Source organism: Lepidochelys kempii, chromosome 1 (assembly GCF_965140265.1).
Source record: "Lepidochelys kempii isolate rLepKem1 chromosome 1, rLepKem1.hap2, whole genome shotgun sequence".
Lineage (NCBI taxonomy): Eukaryota > Metazoa > Chordata > Testudines > Cheloniidae > Lepidochelys > Lepidochelys kempii.
Genome location: NC_133256.1, coordinates 34,511,199 through 34,533,353, shown reverse-complemented (window position 1 = coordinate 34,533,353; position 22,155 = coordinate 34,511,199). Strand labels below are relative to the sequence as shown.

General features: G+C 40.4%; 1 protein-coding gene across 7 annotated transcripts in view; it reads right to left on the bottom strand.

Annotated features, from left to right (window-relative positions):
• Positions 1-5,349: 5,349 nt before the first annotated feature.
• The window catches only part of GRIA4 (glutamate ionotropic receptor AMPA type subunit 4), a 276,316-nt gene continuing 259,510 nt past the window's right edge, over positions 5,350-22,155 (bottom strand). Inside the window, exons 14-17 of one of the 7 annotated variants that reach the window (XM_073338529.1) lie at positions 17,867-17,981; positions 14,858-14,992; positions 13,278-13,460; positions 6,374-6,458 (exon numbers count right to left, since the gene is read on the bottom strand). In XM_073338529.1, the coding sequence (XP_073194630.1) occupies positions 13,326-13,460; positions 14,858-14,992; positions 17,867-17,981 (385 nt within the window). In that variant the 3' untranslated portion in view covers positions 6,374-6,458; positions 13,278-13,325. Of the gene's footprint in view, positions 6,459-13,277; positions 13,461-14,744; positions 14,993-17,866; positions 17,982-22,155 lie in introns of those variants that run through there. The other 6 variants (XM_073338510.1, XM_073338548.1, XM_073338520.1 and 3 more) reach the window with 6 other exon arrangements.

Sequence of the window (22,155 nt, the reverse complement as noted above, 5' to 3'; positions counted from 1 at the left end):
CTATAGCTGGAGCTGGGTGTGTGATTTGCAGCTTGAGCAGACATACTCATGCTAGCTTTGATCGAACTAGCACACTAAAAATAATAGTGTAGCTACAGTACCCTGGGCAGCGGTGAGCAGCAGAGTGGGCTAGCCGCCCTGAGTATGTGGCCGCACGGTCCAGGCGGGTTCATACGCAGGGCAGCTAGCCCATGCCGCCACTTGCCATTGCCCACGTTACCACAGGTATCCTACTAGTTTTAGCACACTTGCTTGATCAGAGCGAGTGTGAGTATGCCTACTTGAGCTGGGAATCACCTCCCCCAGCTCCAAGTGGAGATGTAGCCTAATAGTGGGAACATTTTGGGCCCCTTTATGTAAGACTGTGTTCAGTACTTAGGGCCAAATCCTACTCCTCATTCATGCAGCTCAACTGAAGCAAATGGGAATTTTGTGTTCATATATAAGGGCAGAACGCTAATCTTAGTGTTGAACAATATTGGCCAGTATGGAACTGCAGACTGGGGGGGCCAAATTGAACAGTATTTTAAATGGAGGTACATATCAGGTAGAAGAGGCTTGGAAAGTGGGTAAATGTGGTAAAGTAGTGTACAGTAGATGAAGTGAAAATATTTTCTTTTGCCTTTTTACTAGTTGGTAAGATATTTCTGGTTTGAGCAGATATTCCCTATACTTACTAACTGGGAAATATTAGAACCAGTAGTAACTAACCTACCAGTAAAAAGGTAAACAAAATCTTTTTAACTACACCTACTGTGATTTGATCTGATATGACATTCACTGGGTGTGTAAAATGAATGCACTACGCCAAGGGGACAGAGTGAGGTATAGCAGGAATAAGAATAAACAGGAAGGTGCGTGATAATAAGGTGTGTGTGGAGATGGGAGCCGTTTTACCTTAAATACTCTTATTAGTTGGCCAGTTGACATAATGCTAAACATGGCTTGTCTTGTGTTAATTACCATGACTCCTCAAGAGTAGAGAAAGGCATAACAAGAATCAATGGCTGCAAGTTAAAGACAGACAAATTCAAATTAGAAATAAGGCCTATATTTCTAACAGTGAGGGTGATTAGCCAGTGGAACAAACTATCAAGAGAAGTGGTGGTTTCTCCATGTCTTGAAGTCTTCAAACCAAGACTGCGTGCCTTTCTGGAAGCTATGCTTTAGTCAACTATAAGGTATTAGGCTCAATACAGAGTAGCAAGGTGAAATTTTATGGCCTGTGTTATACAGGAGGTCAGACTAGATGATCTAGTGGATCCTTTTGGCATTAAATTCTATGAAAACATGAAATCGTATACACAAACCCTGGGAAGCTGTGCTCAGCAATGGTTGCACACGGAACACATTTATATTGAAATCATTGAGAGGCAGAAATCACAAACGCTCAATGCCATTTTTACAATTTCACTTTTCAGACTGCAACCACGCTCTAGTAAAAGCAAATTAAAAAAAAAAATTAACGGCCCAGCTCCTCAGACTCAGCTAAGCACAATTCAAAGGGCAGCCAGAGGTAGAAACAGCCCCAGCCAGCCAAGGACAGGGAGATCAGTTAGTGGCATTGAGCCACCTTTCCTCCTGACTCTCCTCAGATGTGCTGAGTGTAATCTTGGATCTGCTGACTGTCTGGCTGAGTGTCTTTAGCTTTCTGGTCTTCTTTAGGGTTGGAAAAAACACTCAAATGATGATATTGCAAAAAAATGAACATTTCTGAGTTTATCCATTTTGGATACAATTTCAAATATAAATTTATTAGCAACTGAATTAGCTTTTTTTACATTCTAGGGTATTGACTAGATATTGTGCCTTTTAAATATAACTGTCATTTAAAATAATTGTTATTGCAGTTCTAGGCTTCCCTTTCAGATATAACGAGGAGTCCTTGTGGCACCTTAGAGACTAACACATTTATTTGGGCATAAGCTTTCATGGACTAGAACCCACTTCATCAGATGCATGGAGTAGAAAATACAGGAGCAGGTATAAATACATGGAAGATGCGTTACCAAGTGTTAGGTCAGTCTAATGAGCTTAAATTAATTAACAGATATCAAGATACCAAGCCAGGAAAAAACAACTTTTGAAGTGGTAATGAGAGTGGCCCATTACGGATAGTTGACAAGATGGTGTGAGTAACAGTAGGGAGAAATTTGTATTGGGGAAATTAGGTTTAGGTTTTGTAATGACCCAACCATTCCCGGTCTTTATTCAGGCCTAATCTGATGGTATCCAGTTTGCAAATTAATTCTAGTTCTGCAGCTTCACGTTGGACTCTGTTTTTGAAGTTTTTTTGTTGAAGAATTGCCACTTTTAGGTCTGTTATTGAGTGACCAGAGAGATTGAAGTGTTCTCCTACTGGTTGTTTTGAATGTTATGATTCCTGAAGTCAGATTTGTGTCCATTTATTCTTTTGCGTAGAGACTGTCCAGTTTGGCCAATGTACATGTCAGAGGGGCATTGCTGGCACATGATGGCATATATCACATTGGTAGCTGTGCAGGTGAACAAGCCCCTGATGGTGTGGCTGACGTGGTTAGGTCCTATGATGGTGTCCCTTGAATAGATACTTGGACAGAGTTGGCACCGGGGTTTGGTTGGTGTTTTTGTTGTGTGGTGTGTAGTTGCTGGTGAGTATTTGCTTCAGGTTTGGGGGGGTTGTCTGTAAGCGATGACTAGCCTGTCTCCCAAGGTCTGTCAGAGTGAGGGATCGTCCTTCAGGATAGGTTGTAGATCGCTGATGATGTGTAATTTTATGATATGTAATTTTTGTACAAATATGCCATTTTGGCCTTAATTGCATCTTACAAATGGTCTTAACCCTATTCTGAAGTCTGGGTACTACACCTGAGTGGAATAAGGAGTGGGACAACATAGTTGCAAGGGCGTAGACTTTATTGAGTGACTCCGGAATAACAGTGAGGGGGAAAACTAGAGGACAGTATATGAAGTGATATTCAATTCTGGACCAGGCATGGTTAGAGCAAATATGTAAACAAACATGTGATCTTGTGAATGAAATAAACAGCATCTTTCACATTCAGTCTCTCAGAACAACACTCTTTGGTCCCATCATCTCCTGTCTGCTCAAAGGGCAAGGAAGGCTCTTTTAAAATACTGAAAGTTCTTGTTTTCTCAGTTCAGCTCCACATAAAATAAAATAGTAAGTACAAACACAACAATATTTGACATTTTTATGGTGCCTTTTCCCCAGGCTCTCAACAGCTTTAAACTCATTACTTAGATTCATAGATGCTAAGGTCAGAAGGGACCATTATGATCACCTAGTCCGACCTCCTGCACAATGCAGGCCACAGAATCTCACCCACCCACTCCTGCGAAAAACCTCTCACCTATGTCTAAGCTATTGAAGTCCTCAAATCGTGGTTTAAAGACTTCAAGGAGCAGAGAATCCTCCATCAAGTGACCCAGGCCCCACGCTACAGAGAAAGGCGAAAAACCTCCAGGGCATCTTCCAATCTGCCCTGGAGGAAAATTCCTTCCTGACCCCAAATATGGCGATCAGCTAAACCCTGAGCATATGGGCAAGATTCACCAGCCAGATACCCAGGAAAGAATTTTCTGTAGTAACTCAGATCCCACCCCATCTAACATCCCATCACAGGCCATTGCGCCTATTTACAATGAATAGTTAAAGATCAATTAATTACCAAAATCATGTTATCCCATCATACCATCTCCTCCATAAACTTATTGAGTTTAATCTTAGACCCTTGGGAGGTATTATCTCCATCTTAAAGGTGGACAAACTGAGAAGTGGAGCCAAAAGCTTCAAAAGTGTGCACTAATATTTTGTACCTAAATTCTTGGATACAGGAGCGGATTTACCATGAAACAAACTGTGCGGTGGCATGGGGCCCCCAATGACATGGGGGCCCCCCAAAATGCAGGACAAATATCTGACAACCTGCCCCCGAGTCCCAGCCGGCAGCGCAGCAGAGCTCAGGCAGGCAGGCTGACTGCATGCCGTGGCCCGTGGCCACATGCTACTCCCGGAAGTGGCCAGCATGTCCCTGCGGCCCCTAGGGTGGGAATGTGTGTGTGGTGTGTGTGTGTGTGTTGCCGTGCACTGCCCCTGCCCCGAGCGCCGACTCCGCAGCTCCCATTGGTTTGGAACTGCAGCCAATGTGATCTGCGTGGGCACAGCGGAGCGTGGCGAACCCCTGCTGGAGGGGGTGTGTGTGTGCTGGGTGCTTTGGGAGCCGCACCACCCAAGATAAGCACAGCTCCCCTGCCCACCTCCTGCACCCCAACCCCCTGCCCCAACCCAGAGCCTGCACCCAACACCCCCTCCTGACTGCAACCACCTGCCCCAATCAAGGTACCTCACTTTATTTTCATTTACTTCCCATTACTTATAGGAGGCGGATGAAGAAAAAAAGAATGAAAAATGGGGAGGGGGTCGGGGGGGAGAAAATATGTTCTTTTTCTTGGCTGGGTCCCGACAGGAGGCGGGGGATGAAAATGAAGCTGTGCACAGGGCCTGACTAACTCTAAATCCACCATTGGTTGGATAACTGTATGTCAGACACTAGGTGTCAGTAAAAAAACCAAAACCAGACATTAGCAGCTATGCCTTTGGGGACCCGATGACAGTGTAACTTGCACAGATTGTACTCTGGTGTACTGTTGTTTCACTGATCTGAGTGAAATTGCTTTTGATTTAGGGACTGATCCAATGCCCAGTGCAGTCATTGGGATCCCTGCCACTGGATTTAATCAGCATTGGATCAGCTCCTTTCACCACTAGGAAAGAAGAATCTGGTCTCATGGGCAGGCCAGTAGTTTGCTTTCATTGCATTGGTGCCTGCTGGGCTTTCAATGGAGTTTTATTGACAGAGAGGGTAATTTTATCTTCTATTGTTTGAAGAACATCCAATTTAGGATTTTCAATAAAAATTGTTTAGGGTTCCAATCTACAGGGCAGGAGCCAGAGTTTCAATTCTAACAGTTTTGACCAACTACTGTAGCAGATTGCTCCCACCATCTTTTTTACCCCCAGCATCTCATATGTATTTATTAACCAGACAACAATCCTGGCACTGAAACACTCCACTAGCACAGCAGAAATGAAAGCTCTAATGAGCAGTAATAATAATAATTAATAACAATAATAATTAATAATATTTTGGCACTTTTATTGTGCCTTCCATCCAAGGATCTCAAAGCCCTTCACAAATATGCAAGTAATAAGAACCATATGTATCTCATATGATCCTGAGTTTCACAGCAGAAATCAACCACAATGTAGTCATTCTTTATGCTGTTTCAGATGGCATCCCTAATGATCAGAAAACAACTCAAGCTCTGTCAATATTATAAGAACGTTTGTTGTTTTATTCTTTTTGGTGGGTACAAAAACCACAGTTTTTTACACAGAACAAGATTATAAATAATATTTGTAACATGAGTGACCCGTAGTCTCTTTTGATTCTACACTGCAGACTGATGATGTACTCTAAACAATTTTTTTGTTTTTCTTGTAGTTAGACAGATGCAAATCTGTGGAACACGGAATGATGTAACAGAATGAAGGTAACAGCGTACAAGAGGACGACCAACAACTTTTATAAAAAAAAGTCTCTGAATTTTGTTACAGTGATGGCATTTTATATCAATTATTGCAATGAATTGTTCCCTAAGATGGTTAGAAAAAAGAATTGTGTTGTCCTCTACCGAATTTACATCAGTTAAAAAGCAAGCATGTTTCAATATTCCTCTTTTTTCAAAGAAAATGTAAATAATTTCTTTATTTTTTCACAGGATTTACATATTTATTATTTTCTTATCACAGTTTAGTGATTCGTTTCCACAGCTGGATATTCTTCCATTGTATATATTGATGTTTTGGAGACACAGGTTAGCATGTTCATTGACTTCTATAGCTATTTTCCCCACTTTGTCAAGATAAAGACCAAAATGTTGTCCTTTCTGAGCATGTTCTTCACAGTTTGATGCGCTAATTGGCAAGTCTCATTAGTTTTAAGTCCACTCAAGTGAAATTTGTTGCTGTTAATATACCCAGCCCAGCCCACCTCCCCCCAACAAAACTAAATTATGAATTTTCCTGATATAAAATCTGAGTTTGGGTTTCCGAGCTGAGCTCATGCACACTTTGTTGCTGATGATATCTGGCGCATTTGGACGTACTTTCCAATTCTCAGCCCAATTATTAGTTCATCAATGACACTCCCATGTCGTTACAGTCTGTGCTGTGTTCCCATCAGTCACCAACACAGTTTAAATAAGGCACTCAATTTTTTTTTTGGTTTTTATGGTAGATCCGATGCAATTACAGCCAATCCTGAACTTTGTCGAATTGCAGTTCCAGTGTGCACGGCCTTCGGGCAGTCGGGAGTTAATACACGACCGTTTTCTCCTACACTCCCTGTGATGGATAATCTGGCTTTGTTTCTTATGGCTTCAGAAAAGGTCAGCTAGGATGCAGGAAAAAGGAAAAGAGAAGAAAGTGTTACAATAGTTCTGTTCCTCAATAAGCTGGAACACAACAAACACCAAAATATCAAGTTTTAGACATCTGCATTTTTTTTCATGTTTTCTATATATATTTATATATATAAAGTGCATTTAACTACACTGGGGAAAGAAAATAAAAATAAAAATCAGACGAGAGATTCTGCTGTTAAAATTTTGTGAAAGGCAAATTCTATGGACAAAGTATAAAATCCCAGTTTGCTCAACTGATTAGTATAAGGGCTACCTTAATCTAAAGTGCTTCACACTACACTGATATTCTGCAGCAATCCGAGAAATAATACTCTTTATAGCCGGGGCCTGGCAGGCACTTTTTCACATGACTAAAATTATTTATGTGCATATGTGTTTGCAGGATTAGGCCCTACACTCTGATTAGCAATAAACAACTAAAAATTATAAATAAAAATTGCTTATAAATTACTTTATAAACCTGGAAACTCTCATTTTGAAAATTTAATCCATGTTCAAACCTAAAGAAATGTGTGGCTTCTATTTGTAAAAAAAAAATATTTACTATTTTCAAATCACAGAGAGCTCTCCATAAATCTCATTTGCTAAACACTTGGCTATAAGCAGAGCTGATCAGGAATTTTCCATTGACTTTGTTTGACTGAAATTGCTATTTCCAGAAAAGCAACATTTTCTACTGGAAAATTTCAATTTTGCCAACATTTTTTAAAAATGTCCTCCGGAAAAGTCAGAACAAAATATTGTGTGTGGGATCAGGTTGACCCAAACTGAAACATTTTGGTTTGTTGAAATTAATCAGGTCAGTATGACATTAATTTGTTCCCAGCTGAGCTGCCTGGGTGCCTCATAGGAATTGTAGGTGGATGCCTCATGCCCCTGTTCTCTTCTATTGGTTAGGAGCCCTGGCTGAATTACACTTCCCATGATATACAATGGTCTCCCCTTGAGTTGAACCAGCCTGGTGCACCATGAGATTCCCATGACCTTGGTGCATAACGGCAGATGTAGTCAACCCAGAGAGCAGAACGAAGGCAGGAGCAGGGCTGGTCTTAGGGAAAATGGCACCCTAGGTGAACTTGTATTTTGTCCCCCCATTACTCCTGGCCCCCATGGGCTCCCCATCCCCCATTCGCCCCAAGCCCTGCACTGTGACCCCTTCACTCCTAATCCCTGTACCCCCCTCCTGTGCTCACATAAAGGGAAACTGACCTGGATGCACAGAGCAGCTGGCATTGCTGCTCGCCCCTCCCCTTGAACCGTTGTTTCTCCACACAGCCCTAAGAGGGTACAAGGGGGGAGCAAGGACTGGCATTAAGGCTCCCTGCATCCAAGTCACTTTCCCAACCTGGGCTGTGTAAGGGGCAGGCAGCAGCTCCTGAAACTCGCCTCACAGCCCAGCCCAGGTAGGGAAAGTTACATGGCTGCACAGAGTGCTTGGTGTTGCACCTCACTCCTCCCCTCACTGCCCACTATGGGGGTGTGGAGGAATGTTGGGTTGGGAGCAGTATCTGGGTGTCACTGCTTCCCCCCGCCCGCCGCGTTTCTCCGCTCGGAGGAAGCAGGGAGCAATCTGGGCGCTCCCCCGCCAGTGCTCCCCTGCCAGCCGGGAGCAGTTTCTGACACTACGCTGGCAGCGCACCCCTCTGTGCTGCTGCACGGCACCCCTGGGCAGTCACCCGGGTGGGCAGGAGGCACCCAAATTACAACAGTTCTAAACAAATTTTGAAATATTAGAATTGTTCAAGAGATGGAAATTCTAATTTTTGACCAGCTCTATCTATAACACAGACGAGTGACCCATGAAGTGTGGGGACAAAGATAAAATCAGAGACGTACTGGAAAATCAGAGGACCAGAAGGGGGATAGTCACATTGGAAAAATGGCTAAAACAGATTTTTACAAAAGGAAATGAACTGTGGTATTTTCCTGCATTTTATTTGCTATTATTGCTGTTATGAGCTTTGTCCCACCTAGCCCAGCTTCTCCTTCTGCCTGAGCCAGCAGTGAAGTCCTGAACCTGTGTTTGTGACGTTATTTTATATATATATATATGTACATGAGAGGGAGAGAGAGAAAGATAGTCAAAGAACAATCTCCAGTTGTACAACACTACAGTGCCACCATAATGAGCATAGAATTAAAAGCACCATCCCCAATCAATTACCCTAACAAACCTAGGTAATGTAACACCCTGGTAGACTACCTAACTCAGGAACAGACCTCAGCAAACAGAAGAGCTTTAGATCATTCCCTAAAGACCAAAAATCTGGGCTGGGGTGAAGCCATTTTTAGGACAGTCAGTTACAGTGTCCAAGACCTGCCTCTGAAAGAACAGTGGCTCCAGTCCCACAGCATTCAGATCCAGGGATAGTTAACAAAAACACCTTGGTCTATGACAGCTGTAGTATATACAGAAAGAAATGGTCTCTTAGGTACCCCTATGGGACCCCAAATCATACATAGCTTTATGATAGGGTGACCACATAGCAACTGTGAAAAAACTGGACAGGGGTGGGGGGTAATAGGTGCCTATATAAGAAAAAGTCCCCCAAAACAGGACTGTCCCTTTAAAAATGGGACATCTGGTCACCCTACTTTATGTAGTATCAACAGCTTGAATTGCACCAAGAAGCAAATAGGAAGCTTGCAGCTTGCAGAGCACTAGTATAAAGTAAGGTGGTATAATTTAGCTCATTAACTATAAATTAATGGGCTGTATATTCTGCACTAGTGGAAGCTTCTAGGTGGTCCCAAGTAGAGTACATTACAGTAGTCCACTCTGGAAGTGACAAAGACATGGAGAAATGGGGAGGTCCAGTCTAAAATCAAACATTCTCTAGGCCAATTGCAAGAAAAAAAACCCACTTTTTTTTCTTCATCATTTTCCACTGATGATATCTGGAATTTTTGGAGCTGGTGAGGTCCAAAATAAGCTCTAGATTTCAAATCTCTTTGACAAACAGAGTACATATTTCTCAAAAGAGTGAGCTGGCATAATTCTTGACAAGTCTTCCAGAAACATCTCCCTATCCACCAGAACCACCTCCATCTTGTTTGGATTGAACTTCAGCCAGTTTTCCAATCCAGGACCCTACCATGGTCATGCAGCAGGGAAGCAGAGAGACTGAACAATCCAGGGATAAAGAAAAAAGACATAAGGGCCACCTTCATATTTTACATGTATCAATGATTTTGTGGCCCAAACCATCTCACTGTTTTTTTCTAGCCATTCACATACACTTTGAACAAGAAGGATGACAAAATAGAACCTAGTGGATTCCTAGGCCAGAGAACCCTTGGGGATGATGAGCAATTTCCCAGATGGAATGGAAGAACAAAGCTTCTGAAAAAAAGTGTCCTTTCCCATCCCAAAGATGGATTAACAACACCTCATGGGAAACAGCTGGAATAGCTAATAAAATCAGTATGGTAGGTGACATTTGTTCATCACCATGAGGAGACCATTGAGCAAGGAAACTAGTGCAGTTGCTGAATCATATCATAGTTAAACACACGGGTAGAGTGAAGGGCTAATCCTATCTTGATTATGTTGTCACAAATTCAACGTCATGGCTTGACTGCAGAATCAATTAGGAGGAGAAGTTGGGCTGTGAGGGAAAAAGTCCCGATAATTATTGTAGAAAAAGTAGTAAGAAAAAAATATAAAAGCCATGAACAGTAAGTAAGAAGATGGCAGTTAAATCCAGAGACTGTGTGTCTGAAAGTCTCTCTTTAAGGTGTTGACCCTACAAGGTGTTGTGTCTCCTGTGAGATGCTGAGTGCCCTACTCCCATTGACTTAAATGGAAGTCGACAACATTCAGCATCTTGGAGCATCGGACCTTTAATATGGGGTGGATATTTTATTCCATTCAGGTTCTTACACAGCCCTGACTACTAGTAGTATCTGGGCAATATGGTTATTTCCTTTCCAAAAATATTAAAGGCAAATTGCGCACCCCATTTTCTAATTTGGACATGAAACTGAAAATGTAAAGTGCAAAAGCAATGCAATAAAGATGCTGCTAAACGTTGCCTGTGCCTGCTGTAGCATTTGGCCACTTGCATAATAAGTGATTAGATTAACCAAAAGTATGGGGTTGGGCAGAGAGAGAGAGAGAAAGCAAGAGAGGCACTTGAATCAGGATCCAGATCTTCAGGACATTCACAGGTTGACAGCCCACTAAGGAAGAGAGGATGGGAAGGAAGAGTTGAAAATTTTATTTCTTCCCTCCTACCCCCACCCCCTCAATTTCTATTTGGCGAGCAACAACTTGGAGCTTGAGATACATCCCTTCTACCTGCACCCTGACAAGCACGCTGATGTCATTAACCCTTGACACGAGGGAGCTATTTGTATTGTCATACTCACAGCATCCAGGAGTTAGTACAAAATGCAGATAAGTACATAAGATGCCAATAAACACCAAAGCGTATAAAAACGTAAATTCTAAGGGGCTGGATCTTCACATGACTTTATGCCCATATAGGGAAGTTAGGCCTAGAAAGAGTTACTCCACCCCCATTAGTCCCTTACAAGGGCAACCGGGTTTCGTTGGCTCCAGGTGCGGAGGGGTAAGGGACTCTGTGTGCCTGATCTCTTGTATAGCTCGAGGCGGGGAAGGTGGAACATTGACTCCACCCTACCCCCTGTGTACCCACCAGTGCAGGTAGCTGGTGTCTCCAGGGTGGCAGTTGGGTGCTGGTATAGGCCAGTAGAAAATTAATGCCCATGGGAGCCGCCGGGGAGGAGCAAGGGAATTGTGGGTCCCTAAACCACAGTTCCCTCCTTGTGCTGCCCCTGCAGAGGCACAGCAACACATCACCTCTTACCAATGGCTGTGTCCCAGAGACACAATCTAGCCCTACATATTCAGACTCCCTGGCTCACAGTTAAGGTGGTGTAAGATCTCCCCCCCAACCCTTTTTAATTCAGATATTTTAGAACAGTCACAATTTAGATATTTTAGATTGATTTAAAAACAGAAATGCCCTGGGTTTTCATGCAGGCATTTACCTCATATAACTTCCATGGACGGTTTGTTTTTTAATATATTGGCAGACCATAGTCCTAACATGATCTAATTACGTTTGGTTAAATGAGCACAGATGAGGCTCTGAAATGAATAGTGAACATGTGTATCACTGCTCTTTCTGGGAGAGAATCTGAGCAGGGGAAATGTGTGAAATCATAGTCATAGGCTGTAGGCTGCTAACACTTAACAGAAATTCTCATTAGGAATGTGTAATTGGGGGATGGAATAATAATATTTTACCAAAGAGTTCATTGATCTCAACTAGCCTCAATGGTCTTCTAGGTATAAACATATTCTGTTTGAGAAATGTTTAAAATAAATATTAACTTGATAAAAATTCTTAGGCAGGTATTATATTAAATATCCTGAGCAGAATAAGCTAGTTGAAAAATATTGAAACTATGAGGGTGTTTTTCAGAGGGTTGAAAAAGTTTTTCATTTTGGGGGGAGTTAACATAGTTTAAGCAGCTAAACATTATTGAAATCATCAAAAAGGTTAGCAAAATTAATTTATGGGAACCCAGGTTTTCAGTAAATGAGAAAATAAATGCTAATGTTTCAATACCACTTTCAATAAAAAAATGATAAAAATGTTGTAAAAAATTTCTAAAAAATCTAAATACTTGGAAAAAATGGCGACCTATTCATTTTTGAAAAAAGAACATTTTCAACTATGAAGAAATGTCTTTCAAAAAAATTTGATGAGTTCTCATTCTGGTTTTGTTTGTTTAGGGGGAAAAAAGGGAAAACAAGGATTTAAATAAATTCTATCAAAGGAGTAGTCATAATGCCTGTTACATTATCCTGCCATATTGCACATGCTAAGTGACTGTGGGCCAGGTCAGTATTTGGGTGGGAACTGGGATTTTTTAAGACTACATTTTGGGTGCATCCTGCTTTGTGAGTTTGATCAGGAATATGTGATTACTCCCGCATGGTGTACTGTTGTGTTAAGTAACAACAATACACTTAATGATGTGTAACTTCACCTATAACTCCCTGAAATGAATGTTCATTATTCCCATTTTAAAAAGAACTAACAAGTGCATATTTTATTATTAATTATTATTATTATCATACAGTCTTTGCTTACCTATTTGACATGCATGCCCTTGTTCCCTGCAATAGCTTGAGAACATGCTCAGTGTTGGGCAAACCACTCAGGAACTGCAGGGGTTAAAAAGCTTTTCATCTGCATTTTGTCTAATTACATTCACAACATGATTTTTTTAAAACCTTTGGTTCTGGGAGTTGGCATGGAGCCTTGTACAGTGTTTGATGTTGGCATCTGGAAATCCTAACTCCTGGTGTCATAGGGTTAATGAATATTACCCTAAACAGTTGGGGTCACCTTGGCATCAACTACTTAGCCATCTGATCTAACAGCAGCTGTTAATGTTGGGCACAGTGGTTTTGCCACATTGAAGTAACCTGGACAGTCAAGTCTAGGCTAGATTGTTATCAACATTCAGATTTGTGTTAAGGGATTGATCTCTATTCTGTGTTTATGGATTAATGTGCATGACTCACATTCTCACTAATGAGAGTTAGGTGCATAAATCACTTTTGTGTCATTGGGAAACTAGGCCCCTGTTATGATTAAAATATAGCCAGGAAATATCTGCGTGTATATCGACTAATAAATAGGAATACTAAGAAATCTACAGACAAATTTTATGCTTGGAAAAGCTTCCCAATCAATGTATGCCAAGCCCCCTCCCTCACCTTCTTGAAAACACCCCTGAGAACCCACCTATTCCTTGAAGCGTTCCAGCTATAATGACCATACACCATTCTGTGTTCATTCTGTGTTTGTTCTGTATTGTATTGTTCTGTATTGTACCGGCTGTGCCTTTAGACTGTAAGCTCCTCGGGACAGGGAACTGTTATTTGTTTGGTACACTTCACCTATTGTACAGCGCCGTGCGCTCCAGCGCTATATAAATAATAAATAAAAATAATAATAATTTTATCTACAATTCTTTCCTTTGAAATCTTTCTAGGTGGCAAAATAAAATTTCAGTTCCAAATCTGCTTCTCACACCCCTTTACTTAAGTTCCATACCCATCTCGGTTCTATGATTCCAGAAGAATCTAGCTTAGAACATTTTGTCAAAATTGGAATAATCTGGTTTGCTAATGGAATGGGACTGAGAATTCTAGACTGCAACAACTAGGAGGCAGCAATCCTACCTGCATATTAATTTATAAAGCATTTAGTATACCTTGGACACTATATAATAATAATAATATTAATATTAATAATATACAAGTTCCATTTGTTATTATATGCCATTTTAAAAGGATTTAGTGCTGATCTCAGGAGTAGTTAGATAGCCAGGTTCACACTGCAGAGACCAGCTCTTTCACTATATTAGTAAACCACTCATGCACACCTACTTCGTCGTGCTACATCATAATAGGCTAAATACCATAAACATTTCAGTCACTGAAATCACTACATTTACATCTAAAAGGTATTGCTCCTCAGCAGGATAAAGGGATAGTCGGTCTTAGTCTGCTGAAAACTGATGTGAATCTCTAAACTCCATTAACAATATTGGCATTATTTATAGTTATTGCAGTAGGACAAGGGTTGGCCCAAGGAAGGATTTACTAAACAAATGCCATGCTGAAATAGCATCCAATTCTATTCATCAAGGGAGAGGAGTGGAGGGTAGGGAAAAAAGATTCATCACATTTAGAATCATATCACAATGCTTGCTCTCCCTAAAGCTTTGACTAAGGCTTACTGAGGTGTTGCCTAACCCAAAACTTGATTATAATCCCTATAAAAAGCTACAAACGGGCTAATAAATAGTAATTCAATAATAATAAAAGCCCTTAGAAAAACAGGCCAGCCAAATAACCCAAACAAGCTGCGGCTCCCTCTACAGAAGGACTCTATTTTTGCTTTAGTATCTAAAATGTCAAATAGCTGTAATGTCCCAACTGATACAGTAAGACCAAACTGTTTTTTTTTTAAAAGAGAAGATGTTCTTTACATATTAAAAAAGTCTTTGCAATGCAGATGTCTATTAGCAACATAGAGTAGTATACTGTACATCTGCAGCCAAAAAAACGGAACCACTTTGCACTGAAGTTTTCCAAAATATAAAGCTCTGTTGAGAAGCAAGCATTACCACCACCGAACAGACAGGTCACGACACTGCATTACAAGATGCATCACCCACTCACTGTAGTGGGCCCTAAGTCCTACCCCTAAATTTTAACACTTTCGGTTCCATATACGTTGTAACCTTCTCTATATGTTGCTAAATTCTGGGTATTCTGCGAGGAAGTTGGATTAAAAGTCTGTGCACTCTTTGCCACCTTCATTCGCTTCGCCTCTGCCCTGGACTTGTAACAGAACTCTATCAAAGCCACCAGCATGGCCAAGCCCAAGCCTCCAACCAGAATGTAGAAGACTCCAGCAACGTTGCTGAGACTCAAGGCACTCGTCTTGTCCTGAGGAAACAGAATCGGTAGAGTTAACCACTGACGTCAGACAGCGGGAGCTCAAAAGCTACACATCATACACTGAAAACATACATAAAAGAGGTTTAACTGAAATTAACTGACAGTCATTTACACACTTCTTCACAAAAATCGGCCTATCTGAATTTATAAAATATATATTAAGTGCCATTATTTCCTGGCAAACATGGAAATCATTACTTTAGGATGTAGTCAGTCACTCGCTAACAGCTGTGAAATGGTATTACCATTATTTATAACTTTAAACAATGATCTATCTACCTCTATTTAATGAAAATGTTAACAGTGATATGAAACTAGATTTATTTGATGGTCATTTAAAAACTCTCTAATCCAAAAATCCATTTACATCAGATGGGACTCTGCATAATTTTATTAACACATAGTGTTCGCTTTTGATATGCATCAATATGAAGACTCAGCCAGCCTGGCTTTCAGCTAATTAAATACATACTTAAAGTATGTGACACTTAAGCTGTCTCTCTTAATTAAAGCACAAACACATTTTCATTAACATAAAATATATCCCATACTATCTTAGCCACTGCTGTTTATTTACTTTTACTTTATTTTATATCTTTTTGGTATCGTGGTAATGGACTATTAGGCTTTGTTATATAAAAAAATTATATTAATAGAATTATTTAAAGATCAATTAATTTATGACTAGAAGTTAGTTCTAAGTATTGTAATAATTTAGAAAACAATACTTATCCCTTTTAGTGACGTATTCTTAAGTAGGTGTTATTTTATACATGTTCCCCTTAGGGGGTTTAACATAGCAAATATCTATTGTACGTTTCAGTCTGTTTTTGGCAAAAATCTTAATGAGTCTGGTATTTTAGGGTTTGAAAATGATATGCATAATTTTTCAGCACAAGTCTCTAGAATAGGGATTTATTCAAAATTGGACTTTTACGTACTACATTGCTTACATTAAGATATTTATAAAATTCTGTTTTATAAGCTAAAGTGATTAACCTCTTGTAACTGCGTGAAAGTTTAATTCATCATGAACACTAAACACTACTTGTAGAAATGTTTAATTTAAAGATGCACTATTTGATGTAGGCTTAATGCCCCGACAAGTAGAAGATAACACTAATGTTGATGCACGGGAGACCTGGACATGAATCCAGGTTGTGACTGGCTGCTGGCATATGCTTGTACCCCAGCATCATTTCTCTTCCCTTAGCTAGTTTACTGTAGGCTCATGGTCTTGGATGCAATGGCCATTCTTCTCTGTTGTCAGGTCAGTTGTTGTCATGATGCTTGTGGTCAAGAAGAAGGAAGATTTTATTGAGGGGAAATGGTGGCCTAAAGTAAGTGCTAGGTGAAAGCCTCCTCAGCTGTCACACACAGGGATAATGATAGTTACGTTTCTGCCTTAGTAGAGGCTGCATTGCTCTTGGTTGGTTTAAATCCCCTCCTCAGATTTCACTTGCCATGTAGTAAGAAACAAGGGGGCAAACTCATTTTCACTTTAATTTTTCCCTCTGACTTTTGGGGTCACTCTTGGTGCTACAAAACAGCAACCAGTCAATGCCTCTCATATTCCTGTTTAGGCTCTGGGCAAAGGTTGGGAGGTAGAAAGAGGAGCCAGGAGAAAACTGCTGAGATACCCATAGTTAGGGTGACCATATGTCCCGTTCTGGCCTGGACAGTCCCTTTTTTAAGCCCTGTCCCAGCTGGCCTAACTTTTTTGGCAAAACTGGGCATTTGTCCCATTTATTCTTGCCAACTGATCATCAGTTGCCATGAGCAAATTGAAGAAATGCCCAGTTTTGCCAAAAAAGTGGGGTGCAACCCCTAGCGGGGCATGGAAGAATGTGTGGGGGGAGGAGGGGCAATTGGCAATGCCAGCCCTGTGCTGGAGGGAGGGCTCGTGAAAGCGGCTCAGGCTAGGCCAGCCCCGCATGGGCTGGCAGCAGGGGTCTTGGGCTAGCCCCATGTGCAGTGGGTAGAGGGGGGCCTCGGGCCAGTCCCGGGCAGGCGAGTGGCAGGGGACCCTCAGGCTGGCCGCGGGTGCGGGTGGGGTGGACGCCTCAAGCCAGCCCCATGCCATGTACCATTTTCGCTTTGGGAAAATATGGTCACCTTACCCAGAATGATAAGGGAATACATGGTGGGGATTAACTGAGAGGGCTTTCAAGTGAGCAGAAGAATATCTGCTTCTGAAATCTTTCTTCCCAGGGGAAGTGGAAGGGGAGGATGTACTCCCTAAGACTCTTTAATTTTTGGGCTTGCAGTGAGGTAAGGGGGCGCCTGGGATTTGAAACCCAGAGATGATATACTTGGAGTTTTAGGAAGCAGAGTACTAAAAGTTGAAGCCCTTTCACCCCAGAATTCATATTATCTCCACCCCCTGTTCCTATACAACGAGGCCAGGCTGTTGTGTTGAATGCCTGAGTGTTCACCTTCACAGAATATAAGCAAACAACTCAGCTAGGCCATCTCCCAAATAAGGACAAATGGAGAAAGGGATAAATTGCACAGCAGTTAATGAAGATGCTCTTCTCACACAGAGGAAAAATAACCCATCTTGAAGCTCTTCAATCACCCTTAAAAATACAGGAAGATGGGATGTGATTTACCTTTCAAAAGGAAAGCAACAATTTTCTTTTTTACATCAACCTCATTTGAAAACCTGGAAGAGCAATAGTGCTTCTTTAAATTAAAGTGGGGGCACATGCCTATTTGAGTGAGGGTGGGGGAAGCATTTTTTTGTTCCAGATCCTTTAACGAGTGTTTAAAGCTATTTATTTTATTTCCATGTCATTTTGTTCATTACTCCCTTTACTGCTTTGTGAACACAACAGTAGGTCCCGAACTGCAGCGACTGACCTTACTTCCAGAGTCCTTGGGTCCACATTCACCTTTATCGTACCACCATTTGTTTTTCAGCTTGTCTAAGACGCCTGCCTCACTGAGTTTCAAAACGGCAAGGTTTACAGGAGTTCTTCACGTGGAAAATAACATAAATAACATTATATATGTTATTTTATGTTATTCAAGTAAAACTACATAGAATCGCATTGCAAAGTGACAGAGCAGAGGCCACAGTGGGTGCTATGTCATGTACTGTAGGCCCAGGTTTAGAAACAGACATATGACTGGGACCTGCTCCATCGCTTTAGGTAACAGGCACATACTGCTGGGGAAGATTTTTAAATAAATAGTATGCAATTACTGTGAACCCAAAACTATTGGCTTGTCGGCATTAACAACATATTCTTCGGAGATTTAAAATGTCTTCAATACAATGAGATTGGATAGAAGACTTTCGTGTTCCTGGCTTCCAATTTATTTTAGTTTGTGTGTGTGTGTATACATACACATGCACACACTCATAGAATACAACTTGGCCATAGCTATTTCATGCACTGTAATAGAGATACGTGAAATTTTAATTCTCATGACGTTTGTTTACAGTATCAATTGGCACAACCCTATAAACATCCTTCATGCAGAAAACCTATTGACTTCAGCAGTAGTTCTGCATGCAGAGAACTGACAGGATGAGGTCCTAATGTTGTTAACCTCAGAATAAAGGGAAATGACTATCAAGCCTTAGTACGTTTCCATACTCAATATCATTTGCACTGACCCGTTGGTCCTGGAAAATAAAACATATTTAAATCTCACTTATTTAGTAAGTGTTTACAAGGGGTCCAGTGAGGTAATAAATTATTGCTTGGAACCTGCCCTCCGAGTTAGGTTATTTGATTAAGACAATCCAACCAAGTTTAGTCTTCATATAAAACACAATCCATGGCATCAAAGTCATGAGCTGCTGTGGGGTTACACTGAAGTTACCAAAACTCCATTAAAAATCTCCAGTGTATTGTATTAATGCTCACCCTTCCTGCCACTGGGACAGTTTATCCTGAAAACAACTCAAATAATAATTGGTTATGAGAACTTTAATTTACCTTCCCTCTCAAAACATTGACTATCAAATTCTTAGTGACCTGCATATAGATATGTATTTATGTGCAGGTGTGTATGAATATACAATGTATACCAGAGAGGGAGGCAGACAACCTGAAACAATGTATAATAGATGGGCTACTCTTAGATATTGGAAAACAATAGCACTGACATGTTCTGGTAGCATCACACAATACAAAACTTGTGCTTGTGTGTTTAAGATATCACCCAATTCCTCCGATGGAACTCATTTCATGTAATGTGCTACAACCCAGAATGTTTCTAAAATGATAATCTATAAATGCAAGATTTAAAATTGTAATAACTAAAACAACTGAAACATTAATTAGTTTAGTAACACTATGTCAAAAATGAATGACACTATTAAAGTAGTTACTAGAAAAGAAAGAGGGGTTTAGTCACGCTTGAATTATGTTTCTGTAACTGATTTAACTATATTTCTCAGAATTCTCATGAAGAAATATATTTAGATATTAAAATAAATAATAATTCAGGCTTCCAAGGTTAGCTCTATGGATCATGGCCTTTAATCCATATGGACTACCTTCAATACATTTCCTTGTACTCTCTAATGATCTCTGTAAGCAAATACAATATTTTGTACGCTTTCAAATTCAACCCCACTACGTTCACACAGAATGCACTGATACTACTACAGAAAAAAGATATATTGTTTGAGTTTATACTTGTTGAGTATTTAAACTTACATTTTATTGTCAGGCTTCCTGGCAGCAGGCTGTGCAGGTTGCAAGTGGAGTCAGAGACTATAACAGCTGAGAAAACTAAAATTAGTGGGTGGCCATTTGGGATGCTGGCAAGCTGCTTCTTAATATGATCTCTGTTTGCTTCTGCTACAGGTGTGAAATAATTGACATTGTAATACGGCTTGGATAGCCACTGGCCAACACCACTAATGTTTTGGCCAACACCAGCACCCCATTTGAATCTTTCTATCCCCAGCCACATCACAGGATATACATAGAAGGGACAACCAGGTTCTGTTGTCACTGTGAAAATCCAAAGCAACTTCACAGAAGTCAGTGGAGTTATTCCAGATTCAACTGGTTTAAGTGAGATGAAAATTAGGAGCTAAATATTAATGAATTATGTATATGAACAGTCAAGAACAATGGCTACCTGTGTGTAGGGGGAGTCGATAGTAATTTCCCCACTCTTTTGTTTGATATTTCAGCACAAGCATTCAGAATTTAGGAACATAAAGCTGCCTAACACCTGCCACATGTTGAGTTTCTTTCTTCTTTCCCACCCACCCTTGATCCATCTGTATCATCCTTTCTGCTCCCATAGGCACCTTCTACATACGCAGTGCTTTGGCGGGAATTTTCAGGTTTTCTTTTCATTGAGAAAAACCAACTGATTTCATGATTTTTACTTTCTAACGGGAAAATTACATTTGCAAGTTAACCAGCCTTCTGTATTAGGTAGCTGGTTGCAATGGGCAGGATAGAGGAAGAACTTCATTTTCTCCATAGCAGTACAGTCAGTGAGCTCTGTGTGAGAGGCCATGTTTCAGTGTTCTCTAGCACTAATCTTTCTATTCAGCCACTTGTCCTATTGACAGTCTACAGCTGCTAAGGCAAGCTTGCCCTTAGAGACTTCCATCCAATGCTTCAATGGAAGTTTTGTGTGTGTGGACGAGACAGAATTTTTCCCTTTAGTTTTTATGTAAATAGCACCATTAAGGCACATGACGAAATACTGTCGACACTTTGGGTGGAATTTAAAAATGTTTGATGTTTTTAAAATTGTATTTGTGTCCATCTTTAAATGAGCCACGTGTGATATCATAGGTAGATATTAAAGTTAGGAAGAAATTATCAGATTTAAAAGTGATCTGAAAGTCTGAGTTTAAAAAACACATTCAAAATTAAATGGAACTTTAGAGGCTTGCAAAATTTCTATCAAAACCAGACTACAGTTACTTTATTTTAGTATTTTAGTATTTTAGTTCTTCACAAAAATTCATATAGAATAATGTTTTGTTTTTTGTTTTTAACGTTTTAGGCACAAATGAGAGTTAAGTGTCCAAATCCCATTGGCTTTCAGTGGGAACTGAATATGTCGCGACCCTTTGTTTCTTTGAAAATCTCTCCTTCAAGCCCTAGATTTTTCTAATCACACCTGTCAAACAGTCAGATGCTACCAACCTTTCCCACATTGAGTAGAAACATATTTGGTAAGTAGCTCCATTGATTTTAAGGGTGGCAGAATCTAGGTCAATATGATTTACGGCATATTAGAGAAGGGTAGTACAGAAACATAAAAATGGATAACTTATCTGGAATTAAAGTTTCCACCAAGTTCAGTCCTGTATACTGTACATTATATTGCCAAATGATAATTAATATGATTTTTTTTTAAAAAACATGGTTAGGGACTCAAGTTAAAAAAGTTGGTCCAGCTCCTCTGTTAGTGTAAGCTGGTGTAGCTCTATTGAAGTCAACCTACATCAGCTGAAGATCTGACCCATTATGTAATGTTGGAGGTGGTATAAATCTTTCTACACCCAGCTTTGCACATGCAATACTAGGAGCAAATTGTGCTCTAATTTACAGAAGTGTGAATCTGGAGTAACACAGCAGAATTTGTCCCATACTATCTAAATAGTCACACTGCATATACTGTATATCATAAGAATTTTAGGATTTTGTAGTGAAGAAGATCCAAATCTCCAGTCCAATTTAAAGTCAGTGGCAGTCTTTAAGTAAAGACTGGGGGATAGGGGCCAGGGAGAATAATATGCAGTTAAAGACATTCTTTATTTTTTATTTTACCAACTTCCCCACCTGGCTTTCCTGTCCTTCTTTCCTGTTCCATCTTCACCCATTTACTGGTGGGAGGAACTATGTTCAAAAGGGTAAGGCCCTGACTTTTATGTTGGGAACTAAAAATTATAATGGCATAAAACTTGAATAATTTAATTGTGAAAATGATCCTAATTTAATATCATACAACACTGCACTAATGGGCACATGCAGCACCAAGAGCTACAGCAGGGAGTGGTTCTAAAACCACTGCAAAATTTAAAAGAGGGGGATAATTGCTATGCAATAGAAGCACTTGTGACTAAGCCTTTAATTAGTTATAAGGCCAGTCCATCCACTAAATGAAAGAAGAGGAGCATTGTATTAGCATGTGGGTGGCAAACAGAAGTAGAGAGC